Source organism: Cottoperca gobio, unplaced genomic scaffold (assembly GCF_900634415.1).
Source record: "Cottoperca gobio unplaced genomic scaffold, fCotGob3.1 fCotGob3_459arrow_ctg1, whole genome shotgun sequence".
Lineage (NCBI taxonomy): Eukaryota > Metazoa > Chordata > Actinopteri > Perciformes > Bovichtidae > Cottoperca > Cottoperca gobio.
Window position 1 is genome coordinate 61,073 of NW_021167023.1, and position 27,103 is coordinate 88,175.

Consider the following 27,103-nt stretch of genomic DNA (forward strand, 5'->3'; position numbering starts at 1 on the left):
TCACAATTTGGCTCCTGAACTTTGTACCAGCATGGTCCTCATGTCGTACAATGCATCTTCCATACCTCGGATCATTGCATCTGAATTACTTTCTTTACAGGTGTTAGACGATTTAAAAGAGGACACTTCCAAATCAACGTGATTGTCCATAACGCTGTATAATATATCGATTAGACCGGGTTCATCAGGGCCACAGCATGGTAGACATCCATTCTTGGATGTTACCTTGTGAACAGGGACAGAAGTTAGAAAGCAAAGGTTAGTTATTGTTGCAGCACTGAGAACTCTGCTATTTGTTTTTGCAAAGTGAATCTTCTTTTGGGGCCACATATGTCTGTCACCAATAGAACATTCTTGTTATTAATTATATATATATATATATATATATATATATATATATATATATATATATATATATAGAGAGAGAGAGAGAGAGACAATATATACAAAAGTTTAACAAGATCCTAATCATGTTTTAACAACACATTTTATAATGGCATTTCCCTTATAACTAAGTACCAAATAATTCAGTTTTAACAAGGAACCTTTCTTATTATAACAAGATATCACGTAATCTACCTTCTTATATTACACAGAATTAACGCACCTCCTTATAACTACAAATTTCACGTTTTTGTGCATGTTTGTTTTTAGATCGGCTGGTTACACCCACCACCCCAAATGGAGGCAGACATTTTCACACTAAGGTATGGATGGGCCCAGGTCAATAAATAGAGAAGCTTCCTTTGTGTTTGCTCTTTTTTTATCTGACCAGAAGCATTTGGGGACAAAAAGTAAACAGCTGTATTGCTGCTGCTGCCGTCTTGAAGCCGCGCTATGAAATGCTTGTGTTTGCGCATAGCAGTTGTCTCAGCTGCTGTGCCATTAACAAATTTCAGATATTAACGTAACAGCCCACTGTTGGGTCTTTGTCCAAAATACTCAACACTTACTACACTATATATGTATACTCATTTACTACACTCTACGCGAGGATTGTAGGCAAGTTTTTTTTAGCTGCCACTTGTTCTCCGGGGTAATACAATTCTGAATATCAATGTATTTTTGTAATTGATTGTGAAAAATCGCCCAGTCCTAATATATATAATTCTCTGTATACTGTGTATATATATATATATATATATATATATATATATATATATATATATATATATTAGGGAGGGCTGTCAAGCGATAAAAAAAATGAATCTAATTAATGACATGCTTTCTGATTAATTAATCTAAATGAATCGCATATATCAATTTGCTGTGAAAAGCATTTCAAAATATTCAAATGTTTTTTTGGAAGATAAGTGAATCAATGAGTAGGCATTTTAAACTTAAAGGTCAACATGTCTTATTTCAATACTATTTCTCCAATATCTTGTATGCCACAGTTATCTTAGACAACACAGACCATAAGAGCAATCTCAAATTGGGCATAACACCTTTCATTGCACAATAAACAATATCTTTAAAAGTTGTGTCATTTGACGCCATCTGTAAAGCCCCCTTTAACCCCTGTCCTCTACCACTGAAATTGGCCTGTCATTGCAATCCATTTCGCGATGGAGTTGTTAATGTGTCACAGGTATACCGACTCATTCTGCGTTTGAATGCCTGATCGAGAGTGTATGACGAGGCGGGTCGCTCACTTTAGCATAAGCGGCGGTTCTAGCTAGCTCCGAGCTAGCTGCTAAGTGCTTTGCGTTGAGGTGATATTTCAGGCTTGAAGTTCTCCGATGGTTCGAACGTTCTTTGCTTCAGGAAATGCACAGAGCGGTGCATCAACAGTTACATCCAGAAGTTTATTAAATGTAAACTGTCCATTCACTGGGCCAAGTAACGTTTACTCATCCACTTCCATCATGTTGACAAGGCTACTGTGGCCGCTCCGCGTCGGTTGACGTAAAGCAGGGCTATTCAACTTCATTAGCAAGTGGACCGAATAGGAAAATCACTCGGGGTTTGTGGGCCACACAATACTTTGTCAATGAATCACTACAAATAAATAAGTCAGGTGAAGTACTCCTATAGAACTAACAAACATATCAGACTTCTGTCATGTTGAGCCTGTTAGAGGCAGTGAGAGAAATTACACTTTTCTTTTATATTCCGAACTCAGTTTTCACATTGAACAGGTGCTCTTTTATTAAATGATATGTATCTTGTTTATGTGCACGTTTCCGTGTTTACTGCGCTACTTTGCGCGTTCACATTCTCTCCTCTGCTTCGCGGGGCTCAGTCAGTCAGACACAGCGGAGAAAAGGAGAGGAGAGAACTAAAAAAAGCAGGGCTGCTATCGTGGCTCTCTCTTGTTCCAGGCAAAAGCGACCAAAATTCACTTGACTCCATTAAATGATGCTAACGGTCCATTAAATGATGCTAACTGTGTACTTTCCTTCTCCGTTCCTCTGAGCCCACGGGAAATCTGACAGAAAACGAGTCGTGACTTGACTTGTAGTGTTGATTCCTGGTGTAATCTTTCATCACGGAAATTCATTCGTAGCACGATAAACACACCATGTTTATTACTTGTTGCGGCTGACAAAGTAAATAAATATTTGTCAGGTCATTTGCTCTGGAAGTGATGATTTTCAGAATCAACTCCAGGCTTGGAGAGAGACATCTTTAAGCGTGTTGTTAGCGTGCCAAGCTAAAGTAAGGGAGTGACTTTCTCTATGGCCCGCCAACCCAGTGTGCAGCGTGAGCTTGACTGAGCCGATGGCAGGTGCGTACAGAGTGCGATTTTTCCCGGACGCCGCTGCAGCTCGGAGTGGAATGGAAACATCTGCGTTTTCATCGCATTTGGTGTGAATCAGGCTTTAGTTTTATTTATGATATATATGCCAGACCGATTTGCTGGCAACCTCTTGCGGGCCAGAAAAAAGTTCAGCGGGCCGCTAATTGAATAGGCCTGACGTAAAGGGTCAAGGGGCATCTAAGAGCGTGATTAATCTGCGGAAATGTTTTTGTCGCGTTATTTTTTCTGTGATTAATTTATCGAAATTAACACACTAATTTGAAAGCCCTAATATATATAACATATATATAATGTATACATACTAAGACATAGGTCTTAAACAGGGGGTCCGCGACCCCAGGGTTTTTTGTACATCCACATCCTCCCCACCCCCCGTCGCACAGAACTCTGACAGCGCCCCCCCCTTCCCCTTCGTTTGAAGCAGGGGGTCCCTGCTCCAACCTACAACAGTTTGGGGGACCTTGGACTGAAAAAGGTTGAAGACCCCTGTACTAAGATAAATATGAGAATGTTTAACCAGTTAACCATTTTTAGTTTAAAGTAATGGGCTTGGCTATGTTTAGTTGCAATAAAGTATAATTTTTACTTTACGTCACAGTTTCAACCCTGGTCCTTACCTGACTTGTTGAGATTCCGTAGTCAAAGGCTTTTGTATAGGACGTATCTGTGAAGATGTCAGGCATTGAGATGTTCTCCTGAATAGCCATCATAATAAGACCATGCCAATGTGTTTCGATGGACTGGCCATTGATTGCCTGTTAGGATGGAGACAATTCATTTTGTTTGCAATGTCAATCACCAGAAGTAGTATTAAAGTACCCTGTGGAGTTTTCTTGCAAACACAGTTTCACCAAAACTCATTGTGTGGCCTAGAGGTATAACAAGTGTGTTAAATGCATTTGCTTCATCATTAAATTATTAATTAGTCATGTGGGAAGGCCCCAGTCGAAGGCTGTCCCACAGGGTTATGGACATGATTCAGCGGGTGTATGCTTTTTAAGATGTTCCTGACAGTTGCTCTTTCCGTGAGTACCGGTTGTGACTCATCAGCAAATTACTAGGCCTTATGAGCTACATGCTCATTTTCGAGCGATTTGTTGTTTACCTTGGTGAGTTTAGCGACTTGCGGGCTGACCACTGACCACTGTTCGTAAGTTTGGCCTTTGTGTCATGCAGAGTCTTTTCTTTGCTTTCCCTGGGTCAATCTTGCTTCTGCGGACAGAACTCAGAAAGCCCTTATGCCTCTTAGGCTTGGCCTTTTTATCTTGCGGGGCCTTGACCTAGTTGATGTCACAGATTGGGCTTGAGGGTAGCAGTATCTCCTCACTGGGTATCTTAAAGAGTTACCCCGCACATATGGAATATGTAATGGTGAACCAAGGTCACAATGTAACCTACACAGTAACAATCAAATGTATTTTCTGAACAGTTTAAACAAGCTCTTACGGGGAAATTGATCAGGAGTTTGAAAATAGTCAAGAATATACTCTATATGGACAAAGGTATTGGTCCACTTGTCTTAATCATTGAATTCAGGTGTTTCGTTCAGTCCCATGGCCATAGGTGTATAACATCAAGCACCTAGCCATGCAGTCTGCCTTTACAAACATTGTGTGAAATAATGGATCGTTCTAAAGAACTCACTGAATTCGAACGTGGTTCTGTAATAGGATGCCACCGTTGCAACAAGTGAGTTTGTGAAATTTCTTCTCTCCCAGATATTCCACGATCTAAGTGGTATTATTGCAAAGTGAAAACGTTTAGGAACCACAGCAACTCAGCCACGAAGTGGCAAACCACGTAAAGTTACACAGCAGGGTCGCCGAGGCACCAGAGCCCTGACCTCAACCCCATTGAACACCTTTGCGATGAACTAGAACGGAGATTGTGAGCAAGGCTCTCTTGTCCAACATCAGTGTCTGACCTCACTAATGCTCTTCTGGATGAATGGGCAAAAATTCCCACAGACACACTCCTCTACTCCTGTAGGTGTAATGTGTAGGTGGCCCAATACTTTTGTCCATATAGTGTATGTGAGGTGGCCCTGAGCAAGGTACTTAACCAAGTAACCAAGTTGCTTGAAGGGTCTGTCCCTGTAGTTAGTTCACTGTAAGTCGCTCTGGATAAGAGTGTCATCTAAATGACAATAATAAGTAATTAGGTGGGATAGTGTAAAGGGACATAATGTGTATAACAAGCCCTGACTTTAAGTATTGAGTGGTAGTGTAAATGATACTCACCATGTTAGTGTGCCATCTCTGTGCCTCCATAGCTTTCTTCAATAAATTAACCTTCTCTGAGTTCTGTGCAAAACAGGAAAAAGACAGGAATGTTACAACTCAGCACTAGTCAGTAAGTGTTTATTAGCGTTACTGCTTCGCAGCAACAGTATGATTTAAAGCAACCCTAGGCATTGTAGCTGATGTCAACACATTTTTTAAGATCATGATCAACTGTGCCAAATATTGAGCTGAGATCACATTGAATTCAAATAGAAACATCCCAAGCATCCGCTCTAATTAAAGATTGTTACTCAATATACTAAAACAGTTTCAGTGTTATGAGAAATTTTATTTAGAATTCCATTCCCTTTATAATTATTATGATTATTCATAAAAGAGATAAACTTTGAGTAGCAAACTCATTTAATAGAGCGACATTATATAAGAGTTGCATTTGTAATTCTGTCTTATCAGACCTGTATTTTGTTGTCATCAAAGGCCTTGACAAAGGCAGCTGAGGCAGGTGAGTTTGAATTGATTGAACATAGACGGCCTAGTCTGAACATACGCAGGGTGGCAGGTTCCATCGTTGGACAGAGCCGCTGGTACGTCCTGACAAAAGAAAAAGAAAGGAGAGAAATGTTTTCAACAAACTGTTCCAACAAACAGAGCCATGAATTGTTTTGCCTAGTCAAACAAATACTGTAGCTCTGCAAACATGGTGAGTATAATGTTTCAATACTTATCCAGTCTGATTTTGCTGGGAGCATTTTTTATCCATTACTCCAGTTTCTGGAGCCTGCACACACAGTCCATCTCCACATGCCTTTTCAGCCTCTCACCTGTAGTAGGCCAGCTGTATCGCTAGCTGTAAGAAAACATCAGAGCTCATCTTTTGGGCCTTTAGAAAATTTCTCCCAAAGTGGTCAAATACTGAAGTCTTCAGATCCAGGTCTTGGGTCAGTCTGTGGTAGTGGACATTGGAGACATTCCTGGATAGTTAGACTTTTCTTGGGTAATTTCACAGAGGTTTACAGAAGCACGTGCTAAGTATAAATGTATTATATATAATATCATTTTTTTAAGATGCCAACCAATAGAGCCAGACTGCCTGGTGCTTACACAGATGTCAGATATTGGTCACTTTAAAAAAACTCACTTCGGGTTACTTCTAGTATATTAGTTTGTCATATTGTGTCGCTTGACTCAGGAATTTCTGAAATGACAGCTTTTCACTTTGCTGCCTGACGCTGGAGAGCAACACACTCCTTAGGAAGAGAACAGAGCTATGTGGAATTGCCAGATTTCTTATAAAGCACCGCTGTTTTAGTTTTGTCTTGTTTTTGTGGTGACGTGTAAATGGGACTAGGCTGCAACTACATTTTGTTTTACAAGCCTGTGTTGAAGAATAACAATAAATGATCCTTGAATGTATTGATTATCTTTGAGATCTCTGTATTAAAAAAGAAAAGATGTAAAAAAAACTACAACAATATTGACAGATCCAATATCAATGTTTTTGTTGGTGATAGTGATCGCATTTTCAGTCTCTTAGGTAACATTTTAAGCCCATTATCTGCAGTCTGTGTATTTTAAGTGTGAAAATTTAGTTGCTTCTGCATTTAGTTTTTCACATAGCAATGCAGGGAATTGGAAATAACTTTATCTTCCTCTGGATTTTCCCTAAGAGTTTCTATTTTTCTGGTCACTGGGTGTCTATGTAACTATCATTGAAAGCTGATCTCACATGTCCATGTTCTGCTTGGCCTCCTCAATATCCTTCTTGATCTCAGGTGTTATGTTGAAGTGTAGTTTCCGAGGCACGGGTAAAGGCTCCATTGAGGACTGCATCACCTGTGGCTTTTTCCTGTTTCCACAGACAAGAGGACATAAATTGTTCTAGGGATGACACATAATGGAATTAAATGAAAAACCAAAGTCATTATTAACTGTGGTTCATACAAATACATAGAAATACCAGCACATCTGACTGCTGACATGCCTGAAGAAAATGAAAGATCTGAAATGATCATAAAACAATACCTGGATCCAAGATCCTGCAGATTGATTTAGGACAATGTTGAATTAAATGTCTGATTAGGAGGGACCAGAAATAGTTGGTTATTTAACACTGGTGCTTAACCAGACCCTGTCTGCCTTATCCAAAACATTAAAGCTACTTTAAAGCAACTTCTTTGACTGCAACAATTTCAACATATGCATATATGTCATTTAAATATGATTTTACGTGCAGGAAAACAGCGAAAAGCAAAGCTCTGCACTAGTGAAGTGGCATTTTCCAGATGAACAGTGACGTTCTTTCTTATGTTTGTGCTGATTTGGTATTTTGGTGACTTGCTGTGTGCCGCAGTGGGAGGAGAGGTGCAGTAAAGAGTGTTTACTTTATGCTGTCCTCCATAGTTCTTGACAGATTATCTAGCACAGTCCTCTGAGAGGGTTATTAACATGACGTGGAGTCTCCCAAGGATTGGTCTTGGGAGGCTATTATTTATCCTGTACATGTTCCCTTCACTGTAGGTCTAATCATAAATAGTCTTGCATAGCCAGACCTATATCCACACTAGCGATGAAGAAAGTTCTGTATGAATCCATCGTAATTCCGACTACAGGAAAAAGATGCTCTGGGTTGTTTGTATTTTAATCATACAATAATAGATGCAGTGCTTGAATGCATCATCACCTTTGGATCAACAACATACAGCTTGTTCAGAACAAATGGACAAGGATGTGTTGGTTTATTGAGTCAAAGATGACCAAAGAAATGATGAGCAATAAGGAAATGCTAAACAACCCCGGACGTTGTCAGGCTGGTAGAGGATGTCTCAATTGGTAAGCAACCAGGGCAGGATGGAGAAAATACACAAACAATGGGCTGTGTGTGAGTCTGATTTCAAAGCAGGTCATTCAACTGAGGCTTCCCTACTTGCTGTCAAAGAGGAACTCAGCACTGCCTCCCTCCGTCACTTGTTTTAGAGTGATTGATTTTAAAGTGTTTGTGTCCATTTTGCCTCATTGCTGAACTCTCTATCATGTGATAACAACATTAAAGCACCTCTACCTACAGAAGCTCATTTAGTTTTGGTCTACTTACAAGTATGCTGCGACATAATCACCGACTTCCATTGCGACTATACCATCAGCTACAACATGACTGAAGTTTGAACCACTTATCCCGTCTTCTCTTATGATCAACTGAAAAAAAGAAACGCAAAACAAGCATTAGCATTACATCCAAACTCCTCATGAGTCTGTTTGTTCCTCTATTTCTGAGTGTGTTACTCAAGTTATTGTCATGGGTTAGGTGGGTTAGGATTTTTTGCTAGCAAGTGTTAAGTGTCCTTTGACAAGTAGGGACACTTAGAAGATTCGTTACTTAGGCGTCAATAGAACAATATCCATATCTGTTTCCACCTCATAAGAGCCAGTAATCCAGAAGGAGGTAGAGCACATGCTCCAACTGGATCTATTGAACCTAATGATAGTGCATGGAGTTCCCCTGTTGTTCTCGTTTCTCAGAATTTTCCTTAATCCAATCACAATTGTCTTGGACGGCGCTAGGCACAGGATGCCGCGACGGTACCCTTGCAAAATAGTCAGTGGAGATAGACTTGGTGAGTCAGACTAAGCAGTAAATATATCTAGACCTAACAACAAATTATCTTACCAGTACTACATGTGATGTAACATCGACCCTACATACACCACTGTAGCCTGAATGACCGAATGTAATGGTTTTTTGACAGTGTATTATTTTGGTCACTTGGTCATTTTGATATTTCAGCTGTTTAGTGATGATTTTGAGACTATAGCCTGTTCATTTTTTTAGATTTTCTTTGAGCGAAGAGTCTTAAACACTGTCAGGCTGCATGTCACCACAGTGTTTTGATGACATTTCTATTGTAAAATACTTCTGAGAAGTTTGAATTTGTCCAGCAGCACTTTTAGTGCCCATCCATCCATTGTCTACCGCTTATCAGGTTGCGGGGGGCAGCAGCTCCAGTAGGGAACTCCAAACTTCCCTTTACCGGGCCACATCCGCAAGCTCCAACTGGGGGATCCTGAGGTGTTCCTAGGCCAGTGTGGAGATATAATCTCTCCACCGAGTCCTGGGTCTTCCCTGGGGTCTCCTAACAGCTGGACATGCCTGGAACACCTCCCTAGGGAGGCGCCCAGGTGGCATCCTTACAACATGCCCGAAGCACCTCAACTGGCTCCTTTCAACGCAAAGGAGCAGCGGCTCTACTCCAAGTCTCACGGATGGCTGAGCTTCTCCCCCTATCTCTAAGGGAGATGCCATCCACCCGTCTGAGAAAATACATTTTGGCCACATGTACACGCGATCTCGTTCTTTTATGCCAACCTTCATGACCATCGGTAAAGTTAGGAAGGAAGATCGCCCGGTAGATTGAGAGTCTTGTCTTTTGGCTCAGCTCTCTTTTTGTCAAAACAGTGCGGTAAAGCGAATGCAATACCGCCCCCGCTGCTCTGATCCTCCAGCCAATCTCCTGCTCAATTGTCCCCTCACTCGCGAACAAGACCCTGAGGTACTTGAACACCTTCACTTGGGTTAAGGACTCATTCCCTACCCGGAGTAGGCAATCCACCGGTTTCGAGGTGCTGATCCTCATCCCAACTGCTTCCCACTCGGCTGCGAACTGATCCAGTGACTGCTGAAGGTCACAGACCGATGGTGCCATCAGGACCATATCATCTGCAAAGAGCAGCGATGAGATCCTCAGGCCACCGAACTGTAACCCCTCTCCTCCACGACTACGCCACGATATCCTGTCCATGAATATCACAAACAGGATTGGTGATGAAGTGCAGTATCTGGACACAACTTTTGCTTTGGGCATACATGGATTGGATGGCTCTCAGAAGTGACTCCCCACCCCATCTGGAGCCAGGCCCAGAGGGAGGGCCCGGGCTTCCTCGGGGCAGGGTCTCTCCTTCTCTTTCCCTCTGTTTCATGAGGTCGTTTGAACCATTCTTAGTCTGGCCCCTCACCTGAGACCAATTTGCCTTGGGAGACCTTAAGATGCTCCAGACAACACAGACAACACAGCTCTTAGGTTCATAGGGAACATTTTTAGTGTGCAGTTTCAAACGATAATCTTAACTAATGTATGTGTTTCTGTGTCTGATGTTGCGGTGAGTGAGAGACAGTTTAAAAAAGAGAGAAAAATATGTCTTCAGGTTGTCGTTGGTTTCTTGCTTATTGACACTTAGCGATTAGTGATATCTTCCCCAGTACTCGCGCAAGAAAACATCATTGATTTATGGCAGGCCCATTCAATTAGTGGCCCGCGGGTCGAATACGGCCCTTCTGAACTTTTGAACTTCTGAACTGGCCCGCAAGAGGTTGCCTGCAAATCGGTCTGGCATATATAGCATAAATAAAACTAAAGCCTGATTCACACCAAATGTGATGAAAACGCAGATGTTTCCATTCCACTCCGAGCTGCAGCGGCGTCCGGAAAAAAACGCATTCTGTCCACACCTGCCATCGGCTCAGTCAAGCTCACGCTGCACATTAGGTTGGCGGGCCATAGAGAAAGTCACTCCCTTACTTTAGCTCGGCAAGCTAACAACACACTTAAAGATGTCTCTCTCCAAGCCAAAGAAACCTGGAGTTGATTCTGAAAATATTCACTTCCAGAGCAAATGGACGGACATATATTTATTTACTTTGCCAGCCGCAACAAGTAAAAAACTGGTGTGTTTATCGTGCTACAAATGTATTTCTGTGATGAAAGAATACACCGGGAAGCGACACTACAAGTCAAGTCACGGCTCCCGTGGGCTCAGAGGAACGGAGAAGGAAAGAACAGGGACCGTTAGCATAATTTAACGGAGTCAAGTGGCTTTTAGTCGCTTTTACCCGGAACAAGAGAGAGCCTCGATAGCAGCCCTGCTTTTTTTTTATTTCTCTTTTTTCCTTTTCTCCGCTGTGTCTGACTGACTGAGCCCCGCGAAGCAGAGGAGAGAATGTGAACGCGCAAAGTAACGCAGTAAACACGGAAACGTGCACATAAACAGGATGCATATCATTTAATAAAAGAGCACCTGTTCAATGTGAAAACTCAGGCTCAGAATGACAGAAGTCTGATATGTTTGTTAGTTCTATAGGAGTACATCACCTGACTCAGGCATGTAATGCATTCTTAATGTAAATGCAAAGACAGATCTGCTTTACGATTCAAATAAGCCTACTTACTGTTAAATTGTAAAAATGTATAGGATATGTATGTTATTGTGAGTCTGATGCTACTATTTTACTATGTTCTATTTGCATTTAGTATTTCATTGTATGGATATGGACTTGTTTTCAAAGCACCTTATGTATGCTTGTAAGGGTTGAGGATATTATAAATAGGGCTATTTACTGGTAATGTGGTGAATACTGTTTTATTATATTCATCTTTTTTTCTACATTAGTGGACGCTGGGAAAACAACTCATGACTCCTTGGTTTTAAAGATGCAACATTTTTTGCACTATTGTGTGAAGCCTTGTAACCACAGCTTTCCTACTCTTTTGAATGGACTGGTTGCTTTCTGTAATGAATTAAGGTGATACAATTAAAGTGAAAAAAGGGGATGCACGTGACTAGTTCATTTCATGTATTAGTAACTATTAACACAAGTATTGTGTGGCCCACAAACCCCCAGTGATTTTCCTATTCGGCCCACTTGCTAATGAAGTTGAATAGCCCTGATTTGTGGTATAGTGAACTTATGTACAATTTGCATTTCTGTTGTATCACCTGCATCCCTTTATCAAACCATCGATTTCCACTGTTCCACTGGCTGCCTCCTCCATGTAGGATCTGGTGTAAAGCATTGCTGGGATACATCTCCTCAGACAAGGGGGGCATCGCTCCATCCAAACACAGGTTGAAGATGCTGCTTTGGATAGCCGACACTGACGCTTTGTTGGTCTCATCTAACACATAATGGACATTCACATCATGTTATTATAAAATCTCACTACAAAAGTTTAACAAATCAGTCAATTTTCACAATATTTACCAGGAAACACTTCAGGTGTTATTCACACGGTGGAGGGGCATGTCTGTATTTGATTGACACTAGGTACTTGGTACTTCTCACCCTTGATGAGGTTCATGTAGCTTTTGCTCCAGTTGTCCCGATTCTCGGTAGTAAGGATGCCGAAAGGCTCCATGTCGGTCTGTAGTGAGGAGTTGTAGATCCTCTCCAGCTGAACACAGAGTTGATCTATCGTCAGCAGAGTCCCATCACTGTTGTACACCTCCAGCACAAAAAACTGGATCCAAGGAGAGGACACACATTATGACAAAGCCCTATTGTGGGGCCCACAAAGCCTCAGGTTTTCTGTGTTGAAATGACTTTGTTGTCATTTGTAATTAATTAAATTACTAGACCGAATAAATCTCACTGGGATCCCGGGTTAGCAAAGTGTTCTTCAATAAATGACATTAAGACTCACAAAAAATGGAGTGCCTTGGTAGCTGCGTTGGTACAGTGCATGCCATATAACCCAACTTTACCTGTGGCAGAAACACAATGGTCTATTTTGCATTTAGGCCGGTGTGGTAGTTCAGAAATCTATATGTCTTGTTCATGAGTGAGGGTAAGAGTATGATAACCGGTGGATTTTTTCCCCATCAACAGCGATGCCGATGACTGTACCGAACTAGCACGGTCAAGAGGGAGCTGAGCCTGCAGATGAAAAACTAATATGTATTAGTTTACTACAATTTGTAATAGTTAACTACTATATGTATTTTGTCACAGTCTTGATTTTTGTATATCCTGTTTTGTTTTGAAGTGTTCACGCCCCCTTATGTCACGTCTAGTTGTACTTCCTGTCTGTGTGTTTGCCCCCTGTGATTGTTGATTTGTTCCTTATTTGTCCGTTCACCTTGCCCTTGTGTTTTAGCTTCTCTCCCCAGCTGTGTCTCGTTCCCTTCGTCAGTGTCTGTGTGTATATATCCCTGTCTTTCCCAGTGTTCCTTGTCAGATCGTCATCTAAGTGTCACCCTTGCAGATGTCTCCTTGTGCTTCCCCGTGTCATCCTGGTTTGTCTTTTCAGTTTACTGTTTACCTTTTGTATTTTTGTTATTTTGTAAGCTTTTGGAATAAAGCCCTCTTTTTGTTAATCTCCTTGTCTGCCGTCTTGCATTTGAGTCCTCACCTTTTTGCTACCGTGACATATTTGTTTACTACTGTCAAGAAGTATTATGTACTGAGTGTATTCACTGCTCAGGTAAATAAATGGTAATTTAACCTCTAACAGGGTGGGGGAATTTACCTGAAAATACCTACAAACGACATACCCAAAGTAAATTGAAAGCTGCTCTTCAACCATTTGCACCAGCTGCATGATTTTGGTCTCATTTAAAAGATAACTCTCGTATTGTTCTTGCAAAATTAAACATTGAACAATCACTCCAAGTGCTTCTGGCACTGAGTAATAGTGGCCTGAAAATACACTGCCTGAAATTTGTTGTTGAAAAAGATGCCCGAAGATAGGTATAGCTGGTAGGTAGGGACTGGAAAACACAATAAAAACATAGAACCAAGTGTTATGAAGTAAAACTTCAGATAAAAGGGATAAAAAAACTTAATTTATTAGACATATTTTTCTAAGAGTAACACCAGGCGTACTCAAATTGTGCATGTGTACATATTATAATATTTATTAATAAAATATTATTTTTATTTATAAATAACTATTATATACCCATATTCCCTGTTAGTAGTAATCACACAGTAAGTGAAGTATAAAGACATTTCTTTCTAATATTTTTATCTTTCTTTTGTATTTTCTTCTGAACAATAAATAAATATAATTTTGAAAATAACTTATTTTGTAAAAACAAACGAGGCGTTCATTGTCAATACGATGCGCGCGCCACCGGGAGGCTGAGCTGCTGGTGGCTCAGCTTGTAACAAAAAAAGAGGGCTGGGACATCCTTATCAAGTTGACACTCGTTGGCTCATGAAGGTTGTAAAAATCCTATGTAATCCCGATTGGCTCAAATGAAGCGTAAATCTAACGCTAAGAGTCTACAACCAAGAAGTGTCTGAACCGCGATGAGCGCATGAGATATTAAGTTATGACTGTTTATGATCATACAATGTTAAAAATCGATCAGCTGATTTCACAGATTGCAACAGCTGTTCATGGGCTTTTATCGATGTGACGTTGTTCACGGTGGATATATTTTTTACCGGAGACGAATGTGTGGACATCTGGCAATGGCTTAGGAGCGTTTTTATTTTTAAATATTGCTGAAAAGAGGATATTTATGAGGCTTTATAGTTAAGTGGGCTCAACGTTATGATTTTGATTTTGAGTGTGCTTGCTAGTTTGAGGAGCTGATTGTACCGCTGTTTTGATTTTCATCTCAATTTTATTCTTTTATTAGGAAATGTACGGCGGGCTGTCCACTTGTTAAGAGAATAAACATGCTAGAGGTATGCTCCTCCACAAGAGGGCGACTGAAGAATCCCAAGGAGGACATCTGCGCTAAGAGGCGTGGACACGCTTACACGCCAATAGGCTTAGGGGCCAATAGGCTTAGGGGCCAATAGGACCTGGCCCCAGCCAACCAATGGGAGAGGACAACGTCCCAGCGAAGGAAGATATGAAGAATGTGTAACTTTTGAACGAGGCGATTCCGTTAAGCTGAGAGACAGAGTAACTACTTAAATGTGGTCTGTGGATCAGTGAAATAGAATTGTTCACGGCCGTGTGTATTTTCTATGCTTACATATCACTTTAATAAATGCTTTGAGATAATCAAGAAGTTTACTGGATTGATTCAAGATAGAAGCTCTGACTCCAAATTAAGAACATTACACTTACTGGTGATATACATTCCAAATCTGGGTGGGTGGCCTAGTGATCTAGTGGTACGCCTTCCAAACAAAACACTAGATGGTTGGGAGTTCAATACCAGGCGGCCACCATTGCCTGAGCAAGGTACTTAACCCTGAGTTGCTCCAGGGAGACTGTCCCTGTACTCAGTTCAATGTTCAAGTTGCTCTGGATAAGAGTGTCTGCTAAATTACCTGTAATATAATGTAATCTGACTCTCTACTTTTGGATAATGACTGAAAGAATGAGATCACACTGAAATGATCTTTCCTTGCACTTCATTCAAACTTGAATGAGTTTGGTGTCTTGAGTTAGTTTTTTCCAGTTTGAATGAAGGTGTCTTACAGATATATATTTCTGTTTTAATAAAGAGCACAGGTGTAGAAATATTTCCTTTTCTGACATTTTGTGAATTTATTTTGTTTGTTTCATCTGTTAGACTAAAGAAGCTTAGACGGCTTGTGGAAAGTACTTGACCAGCTGATGCAGCAGATAAGGAACTCCCCGCCCTAAAAAAACAACCAACGTTGGAGAAAAGATAGTCCAGGTCAATCACTCCTTGCTGACTGGCCTTTTCCATCTGCCACTGAAAACTGCTATTGTGAAACCCCTCCTAAAGAAAGGTATCCTGTATCCTCTTGAGCTAAAATATTTCAGGTCAATTTCAAACCTTTGTTTTTTAGGTTTTTTAAATGTTGTTATAATCAAACAGCTAACTGATGACCTTAATTTTAGCTTTATATTTCAGAAATTTCAATACAGCTTTCGTCCTCGCCACAGCACTGAGACACCCATCCATCCATCCATCCATCGTCTACCGCTTATCCGGGATCGGGTCGCGGGGGCAGCAGCTCCAGTAAGGAACCCCAATCTTCCCTTCTCCGGGCCACATCCTCCAGCTCCGACTGGGGGATCCTGAGGCGTTCCCAGGCCAGTGAGGAGATATAATCTCTCCACCGAGTCCTGGGTCTTCCCCGGGGTCTCCTCCCAGCTGGACGTGCCTGGAACACCTCCCTAGGGAGGCGCCCAGGTGGCATCCTTACTAGATTTCCGAACCACCTCAACTGGCTCCTTTCAACGTAAAGGAGCAGCGGCTCTACTCCGAGTCTCTCACGGATGGCTGAGCTTCTCACCCTATCTCTAAGGGAGACGCCAGCCACCTGTCTGAGAAAACCCATTTTGCCCGCTTGTACCCGTGATCTCGTTCTTTCAGTCATGACCCAGCCTTCATGACCATAGGTGAGGGTAGGAACGAAGATCGACCGGTATATTGAGAGCTTTACCTTCTGGCTCAGCTCTCTTTTTGTCACAACGGTGCGGTAAAGTTAAAGTTGTAAATTACCTGAAAATGAACATGGATGAATAAATTCTCAATATTAGTATTTTTAGACTTAAGCGCCACTTTTGATCCATCAAGGCATCCTTATTAACAGAGTACAGAAGTGTGTTGGTATATCTGGCACAGTTTTAGATCTTATCTGTACACAGCTATGCTGATTATATACAACTGTACATCTCCTTATCACCCAGAGACTTCAGCCCTATTGATAAACTGGTTCAATGCATTGATCATATCAACTGGTGGATGTCATGTTTTTTTTTTGTAATCGAACAAAGATAAGACTGAGGTTTTTTTTATTATCAGAGCAAAGGTCCAGAGAGAGATGCGGTGCACTAACTTAAAATCCATGGCGCCAAGTGCCAAGCCCCTTGCAAAAAAACCTTGATTTACTTCTAGAACCTGATTTGAATTTGGAATCTCACATCAGTAATTTAACTAAAACTGCCTTTTACAACCTTAGAAATATTGCTTAAGATCAACTGTTCTCCAGGTCTCTCTGCAGTCTCTCTCCGACCCCTCCTGCTTTCTGAAACTCTTTCACCAGCTCTGTGGCTCTCTGCAGCTCGTCCAGCTCCAGGATGGGCTCCAGGAAGCGGAGGTAGAGCTCACAGCTCTGCTGCAGAGGGGGGACAGGCAAACGGGGAAGTCCCTTCTGCTGGCTCAGTAATTTGACTAAAACTGCCTTTTACAACCTTAGAAATATTGCTTAAGATCAACTGTTTCCCTCCCAGGCAGATACTGGGAGACTTATACACATCCTGACAGTTGTGTACCACAGTGATGATCTTCACCTGACAGTTGTGTATTAAAGTAATGTTACTCACCTGAAAGTTGTGTACTACAGTGATGTGTTTTCCGGTGGAGAACAATAATGAGTCCGTCTTCAGTCCGGGGATTCGGCAGGATGACATCACCTGCTTGTACTGCTTCATGCACAGTGGCTTCCCCTTCATGTACTTAACTGGTAGTATCTCACTGCAAAACATACAAATATTAGACAATTACTACTATACTAGCCAATAAATAACATTTACAATGTTGGCCATTGATATCACTTAAGCTGCCACATTCACTGGATATTTAGCACTACTTTGAGTAATGTAGCTCTGCCTAGTTCTTTGAAGTTTTGTCTTTTTAAAGATAAGATACACCTTTATTGATTCACCTACATAATAAGATATATTAAAAAGGTAGTACTGATACAGTCAGTTCACAGTTTGTTAGAGCGTTTGATGCACACACAATATTTCTTTTAAATCTTTAAATTAAAACTAATGAGGGTTTTGTAATTTTGTAATAGTTTTACATATAGATGTTGGTTCAAAATACAAATCCTAGAACTGATCCAAACCAAAGATACACAGATGATTGTTCTTATAAAGACGGAGAACAAATATCTGAACTTGGTTTATAATTTCATTGAAAAAAAACTAAATTAAAATTCTTCAGGGAACTGATTTTATATGTATTTCTTAAAGAGACAGTGTGTACTATTTAGGGGGATGTATTTGAAGAAATGGAATATAATATTAATAGCTATGTTTTGATTGGTCTTTAATCACCTAAAAATAAGAAACGTTGTGTTGTGGTTAGCTTAGAATGAGCCCTTCATATCTACATAGAGAGCAGTTCCTCTCCACAGAGGGGCATGTTGCACCGCCATATTTCTACATTTCCTCAGAACTGTGTGTGTGTGTGTGTGTGTGTGTGTGTGTGTGTGTGTATGTGTGTGTGTGTGTGTGTGTGTGTGTGTGTGTGTGTGTAAAACAATAAATCATGACAGACAAAGATGAAACCTGAGGGGAGAATGTTTTAAGTTCAATACTCACCTCCAAATCATTGTATTGAATTCCAATGCAGCTGCTATTAATCTGGCAGCACACCTAAACAGAGAGTGTGGTTATTCATTTGAATGTTTTAAACAAAGGAACTCCAATAATTTAGTATTGTGCTTCCACAAAGGTTAAAGGTATTACTTGGGGCACTCAGGTACCTCACCTAGTAGAGCGAGCCCCACGTACCAAGGCTGAGTCTTTAACCAGCGATGCAGTTTCAAATCCATGCAGTTGCCCTTTGCTGCATTTCGTCCCCTCTATCTCCCTCTTTTCAGTCTTTTTTCTGTCTATCTGCGCTTCAAGCAAACAGCGTCTTGGTGCTCCTGTGCCATTTCCTTGTATTTAAATAAGCTAATATGCATTAATTTGGAGCTAAAATGGGCAACTTTCCATGAAAAGTAGCCTAATTACAAAAACGTTCCAATTTACAAAGATCTGCGCTAATAGTCGCACACAGTTACAGTGAAATTATTAACGTCTGGTGGTAACTGAAGCACATAAGGGGTGTCGACTCAAACTTATTCAATTCAGGATGCAGTCACTGCATTGACACAGTGACAATGTGCAATGACAGTTGTCTTGAAAAATAAATTAATTAATAAAGCTTCCTTAATATGATTTTTGAAAATACACTTATGCCACAACATAACTTCTCAAATGACCCAAATCAACCTTCAAAACAATCATATCCATGGGATTTCCATCCATCCATCCATCCATCCATCCATCGTCTACCGCTTATCCGGGGTCGGGTCGCGGGGGCAGCAGCTCCAGTAAGGAACCCCAATCTTCCCTTCTCCGGGCCACATCCTCCAGTGAGGAGATATAATCTCTCCACCAAGTCCTGGGTCTTCCCCGGGGTCTCCTCCCAGCTGGACATGCCTGGAACACCTCCCTAGGGAGGCGCCCAGGTGGCATCCTTACTAGATGATGAACCATCTCAACTGGCTCCTTTCAACTTAAAGGAGCAGCGGCTCTACTCCGAGTCTCTCCTGATGGCTGAGCTTCTCACCCTATCTCTAAGGGAGACGCCAGCCGCCTGTCTGAGAAAACCCATTTCGGCCACTTGTACCCGTGATCTCGTTCTTTCGGTCATGACCCTTCATGACCATAGGTGAGGGGAGGAACGAAGATCGACCGGTAGATTGAGAGCTTTGCCTTCTTGCTCAGCTCTCTTTTCGTCACAACTGTACGGTAAAGCGACTGCAGTACCGCCCCCGCTGCTCCGATTCTCCGGCCAATCTCTCAATCCATCGTCCCCTTACTCGCGGACAAGACCCCGAGGTACTTGAACTCCTTCACTTGGGGTAAGGGCTCATTCCCTACCCAGAGTAGGCAATCCACCGGTTTCCTGCTGAGAGCCATGGCCTCAGATTTGGAGATGCTGATCCTCATTCCAACCGCTTCACACTCGGCTGCGAACCGATCCAGTGACTGTTGAAGGTCACAGACCGATGATGCCATAAGGACCACATCATCTGCAAAGAGCAGCAATGAGATCCTCTGGTCACCGAACTGCAACCCCTCTCCTCCACGACTACGCCTCGATATCCTATCCATGAACATCACGAACAGGATTGGTGATAAAGCGCAGCCCTAGCGGAGGCCAACATTCACTGGAAATTTACCACAGAATATCCGGACACAACTCTCGCTTTGGGTGTACAGGGATTGGATGGCCCTCAGAAGTGACCCCCTCACCCCATACTCCCGCAGCAACTCCCACAGTATCACCCGGGGGACCCGGTCATGCGCCTTCTCCAGATCCACAAAACACATGTAGACCGGCTGCCCGGGTCTGGTCCGTCGAGGTCCCTGACCATCACTGCCACCCGTGTGACAACGCAGCCGACCCTAGCGGTTTTTCCCATGAGTCAGGTGGGCCCACAGGATGGATGTATGGGAGGCACCACGTAGCTTCTTCGGGCTGTGCCCGACTGGGCTCCGTGGCAAACCAGGCCACCAGGCGCTGTCGGGCCCTCCCTCTGGGCCTGGCTCCAGATGGGGGCCCCGGGCTTCCTCCGGGCAGGGTCTCTCCTTTCCTTTCTCTTTTTTTCATGAAGTCGTTTTGAGGGATTTATTCAAATAAAAAAAATTAGAATATAAAATGGTAGGCTGAAAGATAGGAAGACCGGCAGAGTTGAGTTGAGTTACCATCCTTGAAATATTTCAAGATATTCCACACGGGAAATCCATCATCTTGGCGGGAAACATTTCCTAGTGTAAGTTCAGTGGGATTCTCTACTATTCCTTATGAATTCTCCTTCACATCTTTTTTATTCTCATGACATGTTCCATGTTAAGAAAAGGGGTTAGGAAATGTTTAGACATTTCAACTGCAGCCATTGGCTGCCATTTTAAACTTTGAGCCATGTTAGGACTCTGGGCTAGTAAAGTTAAGGCTGGGGTTGTGGAGTCAAATTTATGGAATTTTCTGTGAATGGTGTGTATGACCAAAACAATTTAATCAGCAGGCTTCCAGCTGATTACAGCTGGGGCGTATGACTTCCATGTCCTGTAGGAGCTAAAGCAATGCTTAATTTAATCCTCTTCATTTTCCATAATTAGAAATTTGACTCTCTAGCATTGCTCAAATATTCATAGCCAAAAAATTAAGATTGGGTACATTGCAGGTTGTGGCCCAAATAATGACTTCATATCTCAGAGTTCACGTTGACCTGCTGTTTCATTACAACTTCTTGAGTTAAATTTGTCAACTCAACATTTCTGTCTATGTCACATCATTCATTTCACACAAAATGTTCAAATGCCAGCCAGATCCATGATGCTACCACCTAATCGAGGCTTGTGTGTATGTTTACCTTAAATACTCCTGTGTATCCCTGAAGTCCATTCGGGGAAAGAGTATCCCATTGTTTGAATTATTCACCACAGGTTTCCGGCAGTCTAGATACAGTATCTTCATCCAATGCTCTGTTAACTACAAACAGTTATAAATAATTATTGACACACAGATACACACAGACACAGAAATTTCAATAATAAATCCTCTTTAGCCCATCGCTGTTGCATGCATATCTAGTAGTGCTGTGGCTGAACCTGAAAAGGGGCTCTATTTTAGGAGATACCCCTACTGGAGGTATAACAAGCTGGGAATGGTGTCATTTTTACTGTCTGGATCTCTAGTTTTTGAAAAGTGATGTTGTAGTTGCAGCAACTCTGTACAAGATGGTCTATTTACCCTTTGCTTGCTGACACTTAAGAAAAAACGATTATTTCAATTATTTCCTAATTAGATGAATCAGCCCTGTTTATTTTTAGCACTGTTGGTTATAACTATGTATTTCATTGAAGTTGAAGTTTGAAGAACTCAAGTTTCTAAGATGAGCAGGCAACAAGGTAAGTCTTGCAAATGATATCTCATGTTACATCTTGGATCATGCAGCTGAAGATATTCCACACGGGAAATCCATCATCTTGGATTTAGTGAGGGAGGTGTCATCCCTAGAAAATCTTTATAGTACTCAGGAGGAAGCACACACTAGGATGATCCTGCATGCTTGCAGCCTGTCAGAGGACCATAATAGGATCATAATTTGTTGTGATGATACCGATGTCTTAGTCTTACTAGTCTACTACTTCAGCAGAGGACAATTAGCTGAACATGTGTATATGTATGCTGGGCATTCCGGAAAGGAGCGCTACATTCCAGTACATCTGATTGCAAACGAACTTGGGCCGACAGTTTGTGAGTGTCTCCCTGCTGCCCATGCCCTGACAGGATGCGACACAACATGTTCGTTGAACAGAATAGGCAAGAAGACTGCCTATTCTAAACTGGTGAACAATGCAGACATTCTATCACAGTTAAAGACCTTCCATGAGGATAACGTCGACGACAGTGTGACTGTAGCTCGCACCTATGCCCTACTATTGTACGGGAAGAAGGGAAAAAACGCTGATACCCTTGATGAGTTGTGCTACATCATTGCAACGACGACAGACAAGTCAGCATCAATGCTTCCCCCTACGGAGAATTCCTTCAAACAACATGTCCTTCGCGCCAAATACCAAACACGGATTTGGTGTCAGAGTCTCATCCCAAACCAAGTAGAGATTGAACCAGTAGGCCATGGCTGGTCTGCTTGTGATGATGGAGGCATCACTCAGACGTTGTTCACTCATACACCTGCTCCAGTTGAGGTTCGAGACCTGACTCATCTGTACTGCACTGATAAAGACTTTAAATGGGAGGAAGTGTCCTTGCCTACTTGCTGGACTAGAGTGCATAGATTCTTGTTCTTGTACAGAAAATCAGATTAACAAACCCGAAGAAGATGAAGAAATAGAGGTGGACATATAGACACTGCTATGAGCACAGTCCTACCGTGTGGCCCCAAAAAATGGAGTAAAAGACGGGAGAGCCGATTTTCCTTTAAAAACAAGGAACATCATTTCTTCATATTTTAGAGTTTGAAAGTGTACTGAATATCTGACCTTCCTTGGTGAGCATTTCAGACAAACTTATACGTGCGTTTATGTGTAAGCATGTTGTAAACCATTTTTACCGATTTGAATGGAAATCAGTCATCCATATCAATAATGTAACTTTTAATTAGGCTTCCCGACAAACATCGCTTCATTGTTTGTGTGTTTGTTTCGTAGAAGCTAACGCCTTTGAATATGTTAATAAAGGAATAGTGATCCAAAATAATTTTATACAGGTTTGCAGTATTTTTACCAAACATAAGTCATAAATAGAATATACTCCGTGTTTTCAAAACTTGAAGTCTGAAACGTGCACGTGCAGCAGCAACGCATGGGTGGTTCATCACATAAATCGGTATATATCCCCCATTTAACCCCCTACCAGCTTAAACCACCATACAATATTTGCTACATGTCTATTTCAATGAAATACATAGTTATAACCAACAGTGCTAAAAATAAACAGGGCTGATTCATCTAATTAGGCAATAATTGAAATAATTGTTTTTTCTTAAGTGTCAGCAAGCAAAGGGTTAATAGACCATCTTGTACAAAGTTGCTGCAACTACAACATCACTTTTCAAAAACTAGAGATCCAGATGGTTAAAATGACACCATTCTCAGCTTGTTATACCTCCAGTAGGGGTATCTCCTATTTGTTGGGCCTTTACCACAGCACTATGGGCTCAGTGCAACATAAATGCATCTCAGTTCTATGTGAATGTGATAACAATTCAGATGAAATCTCACATAAGCCAACTTGCTGGCCAAAGTTAACAAGGGAAACGTGAGTGAGAGTGGGGAGAGGAGTACCGGGAAGAGTTTGGTGTGTTGGAGTACAGAAAACATAGCTAAGTGGTATCTAAAAGATTTTCAATGTCTTGGCTAAATATTGAGCTGGTTTGGACAAAGTGGATAAGGCCTAACCTCCTCACAGTAGGGTCCTTTCTATAATGTTGTCAAACAACTATAACGACAATCTGAGCCTGTCAGTGGCAAAAAAAACACTTTTAATGAAAGTGCAATGCTGGTGCAGAATTGCTCGATATGATTAAATTGCAGCCCATTTCCTCTGTTCGCTGCTTCCTGCTGCAGTGCCCGCACTCAATACAAATGTTGTGAAATAAAAATAATTACGTAATTATTCAGTCAAGATAACTATGCTTTATTTTCTAAACCTGGAGATCTTATAGAAATTCTACCTGAACTGCTCTCCTTCACTTAACATAATGTGTCCCAAGGTCAGTCCCAGAGCTGAGCGCATGAGCTGCTGATATAATAAATCAGAAGCTAAATAACTGCAGAAAGTCTCAGTAATTGTGTCTACAGCTGCAGGTTTAGTAGATCTTATCAAATCTTAATAATAAATGCTTTTCAGAATATACATGCTGGGTGTTTAATGTTGTACAAGAGTGAGTAATGCCAACTTCTACGATCAAAGAATTCCTAAATCATTCAACGTTTTATTGATATGATCATTTTGTTTATAGTTATTAAATTGAACATTTCCTAATTCATAGTATGCTATATTTTATGAGACTACATTACTTGTCTTTTGTTTTACTTTGTTACAAAGTTGGGGCCCCGAGATTTGACAAATAAGTCATACTAATTAATGTAACTAATAACTATATTAAATGTGATAATTAATTTCAATGATTATTAATTCCTTCTGATGGACATTTGAGCAAATGCACCTACTTCATTGTAGAACCAGTTATTTTCAACCCCTATTTATGATTGAATGAATTGTAATAGTTTTGTCAATATTAATTGTCATTAAAATTTGGTAATAACCAGATACGTTCATAACAGAACCCCAATAGGAGCTAAATAACTGCAGAAAGTGTCAGTGAATGTGTATAAAGCTCACCCAGTTGTCAGTATTACTTGCTACCCTCTCCAGGTCTCTCTGCAGTCTCTCTCCGACCCCTCCTGCTTTCTGAAACTCTTCCACCAGCTCTGTGGCTCTCTGCAGCTCGTCCAGCTCCAGGATGGGCTCCAGGAAGTGGAGGTAGAGCTCACAGCTCTGCTGCAGAGGGGGGACAGGCAGACGGGGAAGTCCCTTCTGCTGGCTCAGGTTTCTGCCAGCAACCACAGATACAGGCTTCACCAAGTGCCAGGGCTTCCCCATCACCACCTTTACCTGAGAGATACAACAATAAAGTCAAACACATGTATATAGATTACTAGTTACTGTGAATTTGTTCAGTTACAATAATCAAATGTATGACAGTAAATTCTGAGCGCAGAAGAATAAGACAAATAAGACAGTGGATTTAAACAATTTAAGGAGGTAAGGACACATATAAGAATACAGGGTAAGAAATGTTTAAACTAACATTTATCCACATGATGTGAGTTCATTGATGGACATTGTAAACAGGCAGAATTAACTGAAGGTGTGTTACTTACCAGAGCTCTGCTGTAAACTCTCAACATTGTACTTTTGGATAAATTCCCACAGACTGAGGCTGGACTATTCTTATTTATTTTTTTCAGTGAATTTATTGTGCTTTTTATGCCTTTAATGATAGAGAGAGAAGTGTGAATTGTGAAGGGGGGAGAAAATAGAGAAGGGGAAGGACATACAGCAAATTGCCACGGGCCCCTGTGGGAAGGACTCAACCTTTGTATATTGGTCGCTCGTGCTTCCAGGTGAGCTACCGGGGCACCCAGAGGCTGGACTATTTAACAGTTAGTAAGTGTTTTTGTTTCTGCTTGATGAGAGGAGTTGGTAACCTCTGCTCTGCAGCCAGAGGATTATAAACAAACTGTCAATCTGAGTGTCCTTCTTAAAGTAAATTTGTCTTTCCACACTTTGCCTTTAGTGTTTGTCTGACAGTGGCAGTTAGGGCTAACCAAACACAAAATGTTCTGTTGATCAACATAAACTAATGTTATGTAATGCTTTACAGACTGTACAGGTTACGACACCCTCTGTCCTTAGAAACTTCCTAAAAGAAACCCCATAATTAAAGGGGGAAAAATGGAAGAAACCTCAGGGAGAGCAACTGAGGAGGGATCCCTCTCCCAGGACGGACAGACGTGCAATAGATGTCGTGTGTACAGGATAAACAACATAGTACAAATACAACATTTGACAGAAATTATGTTGTGTTGAAAAAAAAAAGAGAACGTTTGGATGAATCCAGGAAAATGTCAAAAAGGCTTCCCGGTGTCCAGCAGGACCAGGGCAGCAGGCGCAGCCACGATTCATGATCCTGACGTAAACTTTATCAGTGGCAACCTGCCACATGAGAGACAGACACTCCGGGGATGATGCCCCGGATGATGAGTTAGTAACATACATTTACATAAATGCATACAGATAGAGAGGGAGAAGAAGAGAGAGGGAGAGAAGGAAGAGAGCAGGGAGGTGTCCCCCGGCAGTCTAAGACTATAGCAGCATAACTAGGGGCTGATCCAGGGCAAACCTGAGCCAGCCCTAACTATAAGCTTTATCAAAAAGAAAAGTCTTTAGCCTACTCTTAAATGTGGAGAGGGTGTTCACCTCCCGAACACAAACTGGAATCTGGTTCCACTGGAGAGGAGCTTGATAGCTGAAGGCTCTGGCTCCCATTGTACTCTTAGAGACTCTAGGAACCACAAGTAACCCTGCAGTCTGGGAGCGCAAGGCTCTAGTTGGTTTATAAGGTACTATGAGATCTTTAAGATATGCTGGAGCCTGACCATTAATTGCTTTGTAAGTCAGGTGAAGGATTTTGAATTCTATTCTGTATTTTACCGGGAGCCAGTGCAGAGCAGCTAAAACAGGAGTAATATGATCCCGTTTCCTTGTTCTTGTCAATACACGTGCCGCTGCATTTTGGATCAACTGAAAAGTCTTAAGTGACTTTTTGGGACAACCTGATAACAATGAGTTGCAGTAATCCAGCCTTGAAGTAACAAATGCATGGACTAGTTTTTCTGCATCATTTTGAGACAGGATGTGTCTTATGTTTGCAATGTTACGTAGATGAAAGAAGGCAGTCCTTGAGATTTGTTTTATGTGGGAGTTAAACGACAGATCTTGATCAAAGATGACGCCAAGATTCCTTACAGTGGTGCTGGAGGCCAAATTAATGCCATCCAGAGCTTCTATGTCATTAGAAAATGCGTTTCGGAGGCATTTAGGGCCAAGTATAATAACTGATTATACTGAGTAAAACATTCTAGATATATTTCAGGAGTTACAGATGTTTTTAAGGTTCTGGAGGTTGAAGTTAAGTTGTTACTGATTGAGGTCAGGAGGAGATTAATTTTGTCTCTAATAATTATAATTTTATGGTTAAAGAAGCTCATGAAGGCGTCACTACTGAGAGATGTAGGAATAGAAGGCTCTGTAGAGCTGTGACTCTCTGTCAGCCTCAGTGCTGAACAGAAACCTGGGGTTGTTCTTATTTAAAGTTGGAAGATACTTCTGTCATCTAGGAAGAAATTACAGCTTAACTTGAGTTTAAGTACACTGAGGAACACAGTAGTGTTTCATGTAATTGGAGACAAATTCTTAAAGGAAATCGAATCAAACTATGTGTCCTTTATAATTATCCAGTTGTATATGTTTCTCATACAGAAATTGGTGTCTAACAGTCTCTTGGAAG

General features: G+C 41.4%; 1 protein-coding gene across 1 annotated transcript; it reads right to left on the reverse strand.

Annotated features, from left to right (window-relative positions):
- Positions 1-24,941, reverse strand: LOC115006071 (carnitine O-acetyltransferase-like). Its single transcript, XM_029428106.1, has 14 exons — positions 24,915-24,941; positions 24,373-24,645; positions 20,873-20,991; positions 18,045-18,098; positions 17,040-17,190; positions 12,119-12,293; positions 11,773-11,951; positions 8,099-8,199; positions 6,734-6,853; positions 5,829-5,951; positions 5,463-5,598; positions 5,005-5,067; positions 3,382-3,519; positions 1-225 (listed from the first exon to the last, which is right to left on the reverse strand). The coding sequence occupies exons 1-14, from the start codon at positions 24,939-24,941 to the stop codon at positions 1-3; spliced, it is 1,884 nt and encodes a 627-aa protein (XP_029283966.1).
- Between the last annotated feature and the right edge of the window lie 2,162 nt (positions 24,942-27,103).